Source organism: Eutrigla gurnardus (genome assembly GCF_963514095.1).
Source record: "Eutrigla gurnardus genome assembly, chromosome: 13".
In the NCBI taxonomy this organism is placed as follows: Eukaryota; Metazoa; Chordata; class Actinopteri; order Perciformes; family Triglidae; genus Eutrigla; species Eutrigla gurnardus.
In genome coordinates this window covers 20,706,009-20,721,522 of record NC_139936.1, presented here as the reverse complement: position 1 = coordinate 20,721,522, position 15,514 = coordinate 20,706,009, and the positions used below count along the sequence as shown (strand labels likewise).

Sequence of the window (15,514 nt, the reverse complement as noted above, 5' to 3'; positions counted from 1 at the left end):
GCAGTTTCTGAAATACTCAGACCAGCCCGTCTGGCACCAACAACCATGCCACGTTCAAAGTCACTTAATCACCTTTCTTCCCCATTCTGATGCTCAGTTTGAACTGCAGCAGATCGTCTCGACCATGTCTACATGCCTAAATGCATTGAGTTGCTGCCATGTGATTGGCTGATTAGAAATTTGCGTTAACGAGCAGTTGGACAGGTGTACCTAATAAAGTGGCCGGTGAATGTACAGTATATTTAATATTGCTGTGAACTCATCTCGTTCAATCAACTATTCAAGTTTCAGGCCAAAAAACACATTTGACATGATTACATTTGAACACATCATGACAGCATTATAATCATATTGGCTTGATACTCATTTTTACTGAGCGACATAATGAAGTCAATGTAACCTCCATTAACTGTTAGCCTTGTTATGGTTCTAAGCAGGACCATGCTAGGGAGCGACGCCGTGCTGTCGGCACACGAGCCAATGTAAAACTATCACATGTCACGTGTGGAAATGTGAGTCTACCTGGTCTGTGTTCAGCTGATCGTCTCCTGTTGAAGCCGATCAAACGGTGCATCTCAGTAAATGTCCATTGCCTAAAGCACTCAGCCACCTGATCTTTGATGTCTAGAAAAATCTTAAAATCTAAGAAATATCTCAAAAATCATGCAACGTGGAATCTAACTCATTTTTGAAGTAGTACAATGTAGCAATGATCAATGAAACCACGAGGTGATCTTTTCGCCAGAGACGGACATACATGCTTGACATGTCTTTGTAAGGATAAAAAATATATATATTTTGTGCGCTTTTCAACTGATTCTAATTGAAATACAAGCCTGTTAACAATCTCCACAGGTGTAAATAGACCTTTGACAGCAAAATGCATTCATATATTAGAATGTATCTTATTTATCTCCTTCCTGCTTTCCCAGACCTGTCAACCTATTTGGAATGATAGTCGCTTCAGATCCTGAGCTTAGACATTTTGGTGAACCCATTTGTGTGTTCCCATTTGGGCCATGGTTTGGGCCTTAAAGAAAACACAAATCTCCAACTGTTTTCCATCCCAAACCCAGAAGACTAAAAACACTTACTTTGGCGTCTGCGTGTCCTCCACGCGGTTCCCCAGCTGGAACTCATGGGATTTGCTGCGGTGCAGTGCGGTGAAGCCCGGCAGCAGATGGATGAGCTTGCGGCTGGGCGGGGGTGGCGTGCCCGGGGCCTTCACTTTGTTCCTTCGCCGCATGGGGGGAGTGCCAGGTGGGGTCATGGTGTTGACCACCAAGGGAGTCCGAGGAGGCGTGTGGCCAAAATGCCTCTGGCGGGGTGACGGGGGCAGGGAGCGATGACCAAAGTCCAGGGGAGGGAAGAGCCCTGTGGCTGGGCTGTCGACGGTCAGTCGATCGGCATATAAAGGGGGGGCCAGAGCCTGGGGGCTGTGGCACATGTGCTGGTTGTACTTGGACTGAACTTTGGGGCTTTGGGAGAGCTGGTACCGGATCCACTGACTGACCTCTGGCTGGCACACCGGAGTGTTTTCTTTGCCCGATTCAGAGGTGGGCCACTGGATGGACCAGTCCTGCTTCGCCTGGCTCCCTGTTGGAAGTGAGAGAGATTTCTTTAACAAAGGAACATACCGTACAGTATCATCCTGCTTATCTGAAGTGTAGTTTTAGCCACGCACATAGCTTTGGCCTACATTTTCCCAGATTTTGAGTTATCTGTCTTTGAGCTACCCTCCTAAAAACATAAACAATAGTGGTAAGTTAATTATTGTTGATGCCAATCACAGCTTTTTAAAGATGCCATCTGAAAAATGACATTTCCAGAAACTATGTCCCAGTTATGAAAACTGTTTTGTCTCAAATGTCTCAAAACCTGGGCAAATAAAACCAAAACTACCTGCATACCATGTATGGAGAGTGAGAACATGTTATGTGTTCATAATGTTTGTGTAATATGGTGTATCATGTTAAACTAAAGGTGTTCTTGTCATGCATTCATTCGGTACTAAAACACCCATTCGCTCTCCTTCTTGATTGCGGCAGTAAGAGTTACCCCTCCACAGCGGGCGGACATTTACAACCAGCAAATGTGTTGAATTTGGGTGATGAAGAATTAACTGCGCTGTTATCTGATGTGAACGTGGAGTGCAGAGGTTGAAATATGCTGATGTGGAGCGGATTAAGCATGGATGGATGGAGCGAGAGAGCGAGAAAAATGGAAGAGCGCACCAAAACAGAACAGGTCAAAGCTGCATGAGTCATAACACAAGACAAGTTCTAGTGAAACTAAACTTTCTGTTGAATGGAAAAGAGAGCAGCATAGGCAACATAATTGAAGGTGAGCCGTCAAAATGAGTGCTTTTGAACTCAGATGACAATACTTTACCTCCGTTACTGTGCAATTTATCCTCCTCAAGTTGTTCTTCAGAAAGAAGAAAAAAAAGAATGTGTTTATTGATCTGGCAGAGACACAACAGAAATAAGTCTGCAGCATCCTCGTTTTCTTTCCATCTGCAGTTATGTTTAGCCAAAAGGCGGTTCAGCAAAACAAAACAGTGTTGGAAGAACTGATCCTGGGTAAGTCTCAGCAGATGCAGTATCTCACACATGACTCTGGGCAAAATTTACCTCGCAATCTTCAAAAACTGCTATTGACCGGCAAGCCACATTTCATGCAAATTTCTGTCAACAACACTTTTGTTTTGTGACATTATTTTTGACATTGTCTCCAAGGAACTATAAGCATCAAAAACACAAACTTCAAACACAATCTCAACACCAGCAACATCAAATGAACCACGGAAAATATCTCCCATAAAAAGATCCCAGTGGAATTGTTAAACTTGATGGGGAAAAGAAGCCTGCGGCCTTTCCTCTTCTGTAATGTTATGAAGAAGGGGCCGCGAGGAACGACGAGTTGTGGGAAGAGACGTTTGCAAAGTCACAAGGGACATAATATGCAGGCATTTTCCAGGGTCTCATTTTCTTTTTTTCCAATATACTTTAAATTTCTAATTTATACCCCAAAATATACTCCAAGTGTTTATTCACCAAAGGTTGTTTAGCTTTACTGAAACATAGCGAAACATTTTGTTTGCAGTTCATGTCCTGCGGTCCGACGTGTATTTATTGTTAATACTGCAGCAAATGCATATAGTTCTTTTACCGATTCTCTGAGAAGAAAAGGTTATGTCACACATTCATTGATTTGTCTCCATGAACAGAATAGCAAAGTGGCTGTGGTCACCCTCTGGTTTCTGAGGTAAAATAATATGTCATCACTTGGGTTAACTCTCCTGTTGGAATCATACGTACAAAGGAAGTGTGAGATTTCTGCGGGTCGTTTAACAAGTTGCAATCATCAAGCTTAAAATGATGTTGCTTGCACTGCTAATGGCAAGCAGAGCTGAACACAACACAGAGACGCAATCTGTAGAAACCTGATGATAATTTAAGCTGTTTAAAACAGAAGGCATAAAGATGAGTACAGTACAGTTATGTGAAAGAGCTTATTCAGGCAAGGAAGGAGAATGCAAGGACCATCTGTTAGTAATAATTGTACAATGTAGGGATGTCAACAAAATTCAAATATACATTAAAATAGTAAAAAGAAATCTGAAAATTAATATTAGATTTGCGGGGAGGTACACAATGTCACATGTGATTGTGTACCTTACAAGGTCAGGTCAAGTTGAATGATGAATAATTAAAAAACAACCGTAATGATGGAACTCTGCAGCAGAGGGAGATGCCGTGTCCTAACAGCGAGCTGAGATGAGACATAAAAAGATGAGTGAGTACTACTTGTTGCCTTCTAACGTTTGTTCTATTTAAACACAAAACGCACGTTTTATGTCGTGATATTTACTGGAGATGACATACAAAGTAGCCCACGGCAACAAGGGAACTTTCAGGCGACCTCGCTCCAGCCTCCTTAAGGTATCGCATAGATGACTCCTCATTTAAACAAATCAGCCATAAAATAAATAGACGGAGAAAAGAGTGCAGCAAAGGTTCAGCTCAGCAATTAGGACATGTGCCATCGTCATCATGCGCAAATATAGTTATTGAAATATTTTAACTTTCAAGTGGTAAAAATATTTTAGGAATCAGCCGTGGTCCCCGCGTTGTGACTCTATGACACATCCATCAAACGGGAGCAAAGAAATGTCAAAGGCACAGTACAGTTAAACAACGGCTGCTCTCTGGTAATCTGAAGGTGTTGCCTTTTGTTGTCATGGAAACCTTCAGCACTGCATGGCTGATAGTTATTGATCCCCTGCACCGAAGATGTTTGTTTGGAAGGTCAAAGTAGAAAATGTGAAAAGGTAAACTTGAATGCTTTAAGGACATGAAACCATGTTCATATTTGACACCGACTGATGTTCCAAAACATCACATTTGTAGGGATTAGACTCTGGAATATGCACCCTGTTGACAACTGTAATTAACGCCGATGGATATTAGTCAGTAGGGCCTCTCAAGTCAAGCTGTGGCTGCTGCTCTGCACTTGTGCCTGAACCCCTAAAAACCCCCTTCAGAAAGACATCAGGATGCAGGAGGGACAAGTGGGCCCAAAAGATCCTCCACATATGTAGGGGAAGATGAGAGTGATGCTCAATCATGCCTCTTTTATTGGCAGGAATAAAACCACAGCAGGCCACTCAGAAATGTAAAAAAAGTTCAGCTTGACCCAGCGTGAACCAAACCGATCAAAGGCCACAGGAGGATTCACACCACCGGGGCTGAACATACCCATAAGGGGCAACAGAGGAGCTGATTGCTTTTGGTCGGGTCAAGAGATCCATAATACCTCACGTGGTGCCAATGGGTCCTGTTTATTTCAAAATTAGCACCTTGTGAAATCCAACACGGTTTTGGAAATGCCAACCAATCACCTTTAATTTAAATTCCGAACTTCCCTTTTGGCAATTATATTCATGCACACGGCAGCCTCACTTTAAAAAAGCTTTTGACAGTGCTCTCATCAAGCTGATGGCCAAGTGAAATTTGCTGGGCGAGAGAAGCAATGGACTTGAAACGCACTCATGAAACTGTTGCTTCAAGTAATGAATCCATTCATCAAGCGCACTAGTATCTTAGCAACTGCTTCAGCAAAATAGTAACAAGACTTGACTTGTGAATTTTCTTGTTTCACATGATCTCACCTCGGCAAAAACAAAAACAAAATCTAAATGAGATGAAGAACACATACCGAGCACAACCCCTCTGAGAACTGTGATGTAAGGGATTTTTTTCTTTTTTGTTTGTGTTTGTTAGAGAGTAAGTTTTAGAAGTTATTTGTCACACAGCGCTTTGAAAGAAAAATGATTGATTCTTGTGGTTTATCACATTTCAACAGAGCAGTAGCCTGCTGATAGCACGGCTTGACTATGCTTAATCACCTTCTGTGAAACATTCCCACTGGTGCTGGATTCACATTTCAACGATGCTTCTCTTTGACAATGCTCCTCGTCTTTCAGACACAAAGTCATAGTGTCGTAGTGCAAAATGATCATAATACACTCGCAGCCAATTTTCATTTAAACATCATTTAATTTAAAAACATGATGATGCTCTGAGCATGTCACATTCTTAGATCATTCTTTCTCCGCATGTATTAGCCAGTGATTTAGTCAGAACCACCTAAACCTATAGAAAAAATAAATGAAATTGAATAATAAATAAATACATTTATTCCTCTCCAGAGGTTTGTTAAACAGGTAATGGAGAGAGAAGTCACTGCTGCTCTGCTGGTGAGCAGCGTGTGCCTTTAACAGTCTTTGTACAGTGAAAATGTACAGACACAAACTCCATCAAATGTCTCTCCGACTGACAGCTGATCCAGCTGTGATCATCCGTCAGAAACAGACATCACTTCATGCGACACTTCAGAAGAAACGTCTCATGTCTCTAAAAACATATTTCCTCGTTTTCCTCTCTCTCCACGTGGCTTCTCTCTGTGCATCCTCAGAGGGGGAGGGACTAGGATGCAGGGAAAAGACGCAAGCGACGGAGAGGTAGATGCAATTTAAGTGACTTGATTCCCGAATAAAGCAATTTGAGTGACTGAAATCCGATATCAGGGCTCGGTGCATGAGACGGGTCTCGAGTACAACACTGGTGTTAGAAAATGCTGTTTGTGTTCAAGCATAACTTCAGAGGGCACACCATCAACAACCCTCCATTCTCTCCCTTCACCTGCGTGACCAAAAGGATTGCGCCATTTAGCTCCTCCTCTGGATGAGCTAAATGGTGATTAATGCAAACGGCACACCTCAACACCACTATAAGGGCAATCTTGACAACCAGTGAGGCTTCCAGAAAGGAAGCCTCATAATTGGACTAATCACCTCTGGATGATAAATGGCAGTGAAATGCCACCAGGACAGTAGCTCAGTAGTGGTTCATCCTGCTGCCACTGTAAACAGGGTTTGACTGCGTTCAACAGATGCAGCGTGCCTTTTTAATCCCAACTCTTTTAAGTTGCGGGTTTGTGGGCCTTCTCGCGTGGGGCTCAACGTTACACTCTTCTAATTAGGTAGCAGACAACACAGACCACCCAGGGGCGTTCAGGAAGATCGGCGTTGGGGGTTCGGTCAACGCTTCGACACGACAACGTCTCTTCTTCACCTCCTGTCGTCGTTGCCTCGTTCTCTCCCTGATTTTCTCTGATATTTCTGCGTCCTTCTTCACCCACATGCCTCCTTCACTTTCCACCAATATCCTCTCTTGTGTATTCCGCGCATCCCTCTCCTCTGTTTCTTTTTTTTTGTCTTCATGTCTTTTTCTTGAAAATGGCATTCGAAGCCAATTAGGTGTATGCACATGAAGCTGTCAGGGCATGGGTACATTCCTGTTAGCTATTAAAGATTACTAAAGGAAAGGCATGAGGAGACCTGTCATGCTAAGAAAAGATCAACACAATTAGCCTGATCAACACAAGAACTCGTATTTGAAGACATTTTGTACTAGAGCGTGTGTGTGTGTGTGTGTGTGTAGGAGAGGACTTGTCTAGGGGCAGGCTGGATAATGTGTGTATATTGCGGCACAAAGGACCGACCGGCTGCCTCTGAATTGTATGACTCATCCTCATTGCAACTCGCGGACTGCAATCCCAAGAGCCTGTAGTGAAAAAATTCTATTAACTTGCATTAGTTTCCTTCCTCCACCATTACACCACGGAGCCACATACATTCACTTATTATGTCCTCCATTGCCTCGGTTACGTTATGTATAAACTGACAAGAAGTATATGAATGTTCATGCCTGCCAATTTTAACATAATTCCTCATGACTCATAAACTGGAACAACATTTTATCTTGGGGGGGGGGACACGGCATAAATCTGTAAATCCTTTGCTCTCATTCATGATGGTTGGATATATCTGTACTTTTGCAACAACCCCCAGATTTTTAAGAGAAAATATAACTCTAAATTACTAAGACTAAATGTAAGAACATCCCCTGCTGCTTGCTTAGCCTTGTATCACTACTAAATACCTTAATGAGGCTGCATAACCCTTTGAAAACAGCCAAGAAGTGGTAGGCCACGTAAAATGATGGGGTGAGGTCAGTGGACGCTGAGGCACATAGTGCACACTCAGAGGTCGCCAACTTTCTGCAGTCAATCACTACAGACCTCCAAACTTCATGTGGCCTTCAGATTAGCTCAAGAACAGTGTAGAGAGCTTCATGGAATGGGTTTCCATGGCGATCAGCTGCATCCAAGCCATACATCAGCAAGTGCAATGCAAAGCGACGGATACAGTGGTGTAAATCACGCTGCCACTGGACTCTAGAGCAGTGGAGACGTTCTCTTGAGTGACCAATCACGCTTCTCCATCTGGCAATCTGATGGAGAGTCTGGGTTTGGTGGTTGCCAGGACAACGGTACTTGTCTGACTGCATTGTGCCACGTGTAACGTTTGGTGGAGGGGGATTATGGTGTGGGGTTGTTTTTCAGGAGCTGGGCTTGGCCCCTTAGTTCCAGTGAAAGGAACTCTGAATGCTTCAGCATACCAAGAGATGTTGGACAATTCCATGCTCCCAACTTTGTGGAACAGTTTGGGGATGACCCTTCCTGTTCCAACATGACTGTGCACCAGTGCACAAAGCAAAGTCCATAAAGACATGGAGGAGAGAGTTTGGTGTGGATGAACCTGACTGGCCTGCACAGAGTCCTGACCTCAACCTGATAGAACACCTTTGGGATGAATTAGAGTGGAGACTGAGAGCCAGGCCTTCCCTCCAACATCAGTGTGTGACCTCACAAATACACTTCTGGAAGAATGGTCAAAGATTCCCGTAAACACACTCCTAAACCTTGTGGAAAGCCTTCAAGAAGAGTTGAGGCTGTTATAGCTGCAAAGGGTGGACCGGCGTCATATTAAACCCTATGGATAAGAATGGGATGCCACTTAAGTTCATATGCGGGTCAATGCAGGTGAGAGAATACTTTTGGCAATATAGTGTACATCTACAGAATCCCTGCACATGAATGCACACGCACAGATGTGCAAATGTGGAAGCGATGACATATCTCCGTCCCCGGGTTTCAACAAAGCCGCACAGCCTGCATTTCTCTCGTTTGAAAGTGTCACCGCTCTGTGTGGTGGTGCTGCTGTGGTGCATTCACACGTCTCTAGCCAGCCACCCCTTTCTTTTTTTTAGAGAGAGCCCATTAGTGGCTCTTTGTGGCCAGACCCTGCCTTTGGAGAGCCAGAGAGGGAGAGCGGAGCGAGGGAGGAGAGGACGGTCGAGGCAATAAGCAGACAAGAGAGGCAGAGAACAGAGTGATAAACAATAGGCAGGAAGACGGGAAACGAGAGGGAAAAAATGAAATTGAACAAATACGGAGAAAGACAAAACAGCCCACACGGCAAATATTTCTGTATGGCAGTTTCTTGGACAAACATGATACCCTTGATATAATACCAATATGTTTGACAAAAATAACTTCAAACTTTTCTGGAGCTTGCAACCACATCTCATGGCCTTTCTTTGCTTGACCAATGTTTGGAACTGTGGTCATGTGATGACAGGTGGTCATTGGGTGGGGGGGGGATAACTCGTATCTCTTATCTCTGTTCAATGATTGTTTTGGGGCTCCCTCTCACCGTCTATGCTATGGATGTCACTTTTCATTTGAAAATTCCTACTACAGTTCTAACTGTAGTATTCAATGTGTTTGAATTCAAAGCTGGCAGTAAGTGCAGCAGACCGTGCTTTGTATGCCACTGAGGGGGCTTTCCCAAATATGCACCCATTACTTATAATTTGGCGCTCTGAGTCAAGTAGCTGTTCTCCGTTTGATTTATTCATCCATAAATATGTGACAATGACGGCGCTACTAAGCCTCCCGTGAAGTGTGACCCTGGACAACCAAACACAGGGAAGACACAACGTAAGCTGAGCGCTAAATCAAAAGCAGCCAGAGCATTTACTTGGAAGGGATCAAAGGTCACTGAGCAGGAGCATTCAGTGGAAGGCCAGAGAAAAATCACATCCGACTATTTTTGAACAGACACAGGGTTAGCATGGTCCATGCTTAGGTGGTGTGACGGCAACTGAGCTATCTCCATCAGCTTCGGCTTCAGACAGTAGCCCGACGAATCTAAAAGCCTGTTCTCTAGTTGTAGTAGGCAGGACACAGACACTAAATGTGAGAGAGTGTCAACAACGTTAAGTGCATCAATATATAATAAATTACATAAAATGTTATTGCCATACCCACATTGGATTATTTCACACTCATTCTGATTATTAAAAAAAATATCTACGTCAGGTGCAAGAGGAGGAAGGTAAATGTAGTGTGAACATGGCAAAGACGGCAAAAGAGGGCGGGTCAGAGACATCTGAAGCTTGACTGGGCTGAAGCATGGGCGGCTGGGAACCCTCTGCCAGAGGACGCCCGCCTGTCTGTCTGTCTCTCTGGACAACAGCCGCCTACGCGCAGAAATCAAGCCGATGAGACACAAAGGAAGGATGTCAGAGAAGCACACAGGTGGCGAGCGACTCCACCGGTCTGACAAACGAGCAGCAGGGAGGTGTGAATGTTTGGAGAGGACAGCCGGATACCTGCAGAATCACAAAAAGCCTGGTTTCTAGGGAATGAGTCTGAATGGTTTGGTCCTTAAAAATTAAATAAAAGAGATGCTTTGAAAAATATCTCTAATAACACAGAGTATTGATAGTTGTTTTAATAATGACTCATTAAGTTAGTTTTGTTAATTATTCAGTGGACATCTGCTACAGAAGGATGTGTGTGTGTGTGTGTGTGTGTGTGTGTGTGTGTGTGTGTGTGTGTGTGTGTGTGTGTGTGTGTGTGTGTGTGTGCGCGCGCGTGTGTGCAGAACGATATCAAACGGTTTTACAAAAGGTTGCTACGAACCATAACAACCCAATTTTTGTGATGTTCTACTGCCCCCTTCTGGTTAATTCGTGTCATTGCAAAAGCTTTGCCCAAACGGATCGAAACCAAAGTGCGGCCTGTAACGCCACCTGGTGTACAACCATGGAACAAAAGAAATGCACTTGTGGCATCACAACAGATGCCTTATCAAGTCCACACTATTTTTTAAAAAGGTCATTAAAAAAAATACCAAAAATAATGGATGACCTTCATTTATTATGAGATATGCAATTAAAAAATGTGGCTTTATGCAACACATTTTTGGCATCAAATATCACCTGACCCAATAAAGAAACTCAAGCCCCTCCAACATACGTTTCCTTGTTAAATAAATACCACCATCATACATATTATCTCATATTTATAGCTACATATTTCACTCAGGATGCACCCCATATTGCTCGCTATAATATGCTTCCTTGTGGACGGCATTGTATAAACAAAGGCAAATTATTTTGTGTTGCCGCATGTGGTAAGTGGAAGATTCTACTGACATGATGAAGAACAGACCATTTAAACTTCATGACTGTGTTTTAGATTTCAAGTTTCTTAGCTTAGCTTAGTAAGAAGTCATTAGTACTGTATTTACTTCTTAGAAAGCCTTTATTGTCATTGTACGGAATACAAATGACAAAGGCTTTACATAATTTACCAGTCAGTGTCAATAAAGTGGTACAACATGGAGTTTACAGTTTACAGAATAAAAAAATGAATGGTTGAATCAATTTGACTGCTATTGACAATCAACTGCTTCAAAATGTGAACTTGAAAGAAAGGGTGGGTGGACCTGAAGAAGCTGGACAAGAAATAAGTTATTCACTGAGAAAGAAACACTATTTAAAGCAAGAAATAAACAGTAACGTGTGTGTGATGAGATCTTATCCGCTACAACAGGAACTTGTTTTTCTTTTTTGCACTACAAACATGTGACCAATGTTTTTGTCAGTGTTCATTCAGTCAGTTTACTTTAAAGGTCCCATATTATACTGTTTTTCCTCAATTCCACACAGCTGTCAGACATCCAACAACACTGTATTCGATATGCATTGCCCCAAACCCATCCATGGTCCTGAATTTCAGCTGTCTAAAAGTTGCTGTTTCTGTGCCTGCACCTTTAAATGCTAATGAGCTCCGTCTGTCAACGCCTACTTGGAGAGCTACGGAGAGGATGGCGCTTACGCTAGCGGTAGCATGCTCCAATGTTTACGTGGATGTATCGCTATGGCTCCCCTATGTGTCTCAGGTGAAGTTGCTGGGTCCCGTATGGTTGGGACAGATCCTTTTACGAGGGTCAGTGTCGAGGCAAAGCCAGCTTTGTACTGACCCTCGTTACTGAAGCAGTCCGATGTGAAGTGGTTAGCACACACATACAAGCTAACATGAACCGTAGCCGGCACATTGTCATTAAAAATGAACCGCAACCACGGTCTCTTCTGTTCTTCTGTAGCTGGGACAGAATATAAGCACTTATGTTGATTTGTACAACCAACAACTTCACCTCGGTGATGAACGCCCCTCTAGGATATCTCCTATCATCAGAGGAGTTCAGCCTATGTAAATGACTCCCTTTGTTACGTAACGACGGGAGCTGAATCTGAACAGCCTGTAGGAGCGCCGTTGTACCAGTGGGTGGGCTGCAGAGACCATGTGGGAGTCACTTGTTTTCCTCATTCTGGGAGTTGACAGGCTCAGGGAGCACCAGTTTATAGGTATAGAGACCAGAGAAAACATATCATCCCATATATCCCATTTCATAATATGGGACCTTTAATCTAATCTAATAAAGGTATTGTTGCTATTTTCTGGCTTATTATTCATGTGGTACGATTTGTGTGGATCTATAACATGCAAGTTCCATCCATCCATCCATTTTCTACCGCTTATCCTGTATTTAGGGTCACGGGGGGGCTGGAGCCGATCCCAGCTGTCATTGGCCGAAGGCAGGGTACACCCTGGACAGGTCGCCAGTCTTAACATGCAAGTTGTTCAATCTTAATTTTAAAGGGAAAATTATTACAATAATTCATATTATGATACATTAAAGTAAAAAAAAAAAAAACTACTAGCAGCTGTGCAGTTTTCAAATTATGTGAAAAGACATCTAACATAGTACTCTTTGCTTGGCCATGTTTAAATGCTGTTTTCTGAGGTTTGTATGCACCAGGCTCTCTGCTTCACATGACCACATGTCGGCATGACACAAACATTTGAAGCAACACCCCAAACATATTTTATATTGCTATATTACTTATGTCTTTAACTGTCTGCCACACAAGAAGTGATGTGTCATTTACAGTTGGTTAAGAAGAAAGAGAGGAGCTGAACCACTGTGGCTGAACATATGAAGATGAACAGTGCCACCTACAGAGACACAAAGGTACTGGGCCTACTGTGGATTAAAGAAGTGACCTCCAGGACTGGAAGGGAATTAATACCACAGCAAAGACTGACTAGCATATGGCAATCACACAACTGGAGGAAGGCAGAAAATAGTTCTTATGGTCCAGACATCATACATAAAGAATGGTTTTGGCGAGGGCATGACAATTTCAGAGATAATGTTAGGAATCTTTATTCAAATCTGTTTTTTGGTGCCATGAAAAAATAAACTGTAACCATTACATATAACATACAGTAAGTATAATTTAGTACATACACATATGGATTATATTGGTTGTTTTATCTGGTTTGTTAGAGTTAGGCTTTACTTTAATACACCACATGCTTGAACTAATATAATGCACACATGATAAAATGCACTCCTGTTCTATAGTTCATCTCCATCTCAAAAGCAATTCTCCTTTTCTCAATTCATTAAGAAATGACTCAATGCCTTTTATACATCTCATGTATACACATCGTGTAGATAAGGCAGGATAATGAGGTAATTGATGGTCGTTAGTGAATATAGTGAGACGTAAACAGTTATCCTTCAGCGTCTTCTGGCTGATTCACTACAAACGGTAAATATTTTACTGCAAATCTTATTTTTCTAACCAAACTGTAAGTTTTCAGATTGATTTTGTACTTTCTAATAGGGGTGGGACGATACGGGTAACTCACGATTCGATACTGTGACGATATTTAAGGGTCAGTTCTGGGTCCAAAGCTGTTTATATCATGGGCGAGCGGTCATAATAAGCTATAAATGCAGTGCATGCCCAAGCCCTTCAATAAAAATAATTGAAAATATTAATCTGGCAGTGTGTTCAATTATACAATACCTTAGTTTTACTGTTTTGGTCTTAAATCCGTGCCTAATCTGTCCCGTTTTGCTTGCGAAAAGCTGGAAAGCTGACAGCTTGTTTCGCGCATGCGCACTGTGACACCGACTAGTACAGTTACTGCTAAAGGCTGTTTACTGTAGATGAGCATTTTGAATGGCAAAAAAGCTGTCAGTGAAGCAGCTTATCTGCCAACGCGCATGCGCAAAAATTACTTGTTTGAATTGTTCAGCGGGAAACTGTCAGTGGTTCATTCATTGTGTAGCCTGGTCAAAATGGCTGAAAATATTAATTATATTCAGGCTTTGCGTTCAGTGCCGTTTTCGCGGAGACCTTTTGAGGAAAAGAAAGCTATAATTTCAAGTGGACGGCCTACTCCTGAAGTAAATATCACAAAGACTGCAAAGAATTCCGTCCGTCACTTTCAAGCTAGCACGTATGAGAAACATAAATGGCTAGCTAGCCGACCCCCCTCCCGTCAAACGATCCGGTCTGACAGCGACATATTGCCTGTTCATTCATGAAAACCATCTCGAAAAACACTCTCAATCAAACAAGGTGGGGAATGAGAAATCTGCGGCGCTACTAGCCTAGTTCGTTTTAAAAACACACCGGCAGCAGCGCCTACTGATCTGAGACGTGTCAGTGAGTTACTGTAAATGCTGTGCGGAAAACCAGCTGTGGTCTGTGATTGAGGTGCAGACGGGTGAGTTTGGAGCTGACAAGAGGATCGCGCTGACGACCGCTTCGTTACATTTTTCTCATTGAAAAACTATACAACTGGCATTTAGATGATGTTTTCCATAAAAAAAAGAAGTGAAATACTGTAATAACAATTCGGTTTTAGTAATCAACCGCTTATAGTGATCAAATGTACTCTGGACCAACGTGATCACTACAAGCTGTTTCCACTAACCATATTATATTTTTTATTAAAAAATATAATGCCCCCCCACGGGCGCGCATGGTATTGACACTTCAGCATGACCACAGCAAAAGGTCACCGCTCGCCACTGGTTTATATTATACATAAATGACATATGTAAAGTGTCTGATACTCTGAAATTAATAGTATTCGCGGATGACACAAATATTTTCTGCTCGGGGAGTGACTTGAACCAACTTGTGGAAACAGTAAATCAGGAAATGGCCAAACTTCAAGTGTGGTTTAACATAAACAAATTATCAATAAATCTTGGAAAAACGAAATACATGCTATATGGTAAAAGAGGCTGCAACAACAGTCCCAACATTCAAGTAAACGGAGTTAATATTGAGAGGGTCCGTGAGAATAAGGTTCTGGGAGTGATTATCGATGACATGTTAAGCTGGAAGCCACACAGCACAATTAAAAAGGAAGCTGGCCAGGAGTGTGTCCATACTTTGGAAAGTACAAAAAATATTAAATCAAAAAGCACTTCATCTGTTATACTGTGCACTAGTCTCTCCGCACCTGCAATACTGTGCAGAGGTGTGGGGACACACATATAAAGGCTCCACACAGCCCTTGTTAATTCTCCAAAAAAGAGCCTTGAGAATTTTACACTACGCCAACTACAGGGCACACACAAATCACTTATTTATCGAATCGAAAATACTATATACTATATGATTTAATAAACTATCGCACAGCCCAAATGTTATACAAAGCATCAAACAGAACTGTCACAAGGCCAGCGCCATGACAGTTTGTGTTGCATGTTTGTCTGTTTTGTTTTGTCACTCTACCTGTTTGTATGTCTGTCTCCTTCCCCCTCCCCCTTGCACTCTGTCATCTCTCCTGGGCCTGCCTGCCTCCCACTCCACACCTGCCCTGCTGCTGCAATCAGGCCACCTGGTTCCTATCAGCTCGTCACCCAGTCTGCACTTCA

General features: G+C 42.7%; 1 protein-coding gene across 3 annotated transcripts in view; it reads right to left on the bottom strand.

The window, feature by feature from the left end:
• Positions 1-15,514, bottom strand: part of ksr2 (kinase suppressor of ras 2) — a 94,537-nt gene that overhangs the window by 61,690 nt on the left and 17,333 nt on the right. For 2 of the 3 annotated variants that reach the window (XM_084024821.1, XM_084024820.1), the window contains exons 4-5: positions 2,392-2,427; positions 1,095-1,596 (exon numbers count right to left, since the gene is read on the bottom strand). In XM_084024821.1, the coding sequence (XP_083880947.1) occupies positions 1,095-1,596; positions 2,392-2,427 (538 nt within the window). The remainder of the gene's footprint in view (positions 1-1,094; positions 1,597-2,391; positions 2,428-15,514) is intronic. The other variant, XM_084024822.1, reaches the window with a different exon arrangement.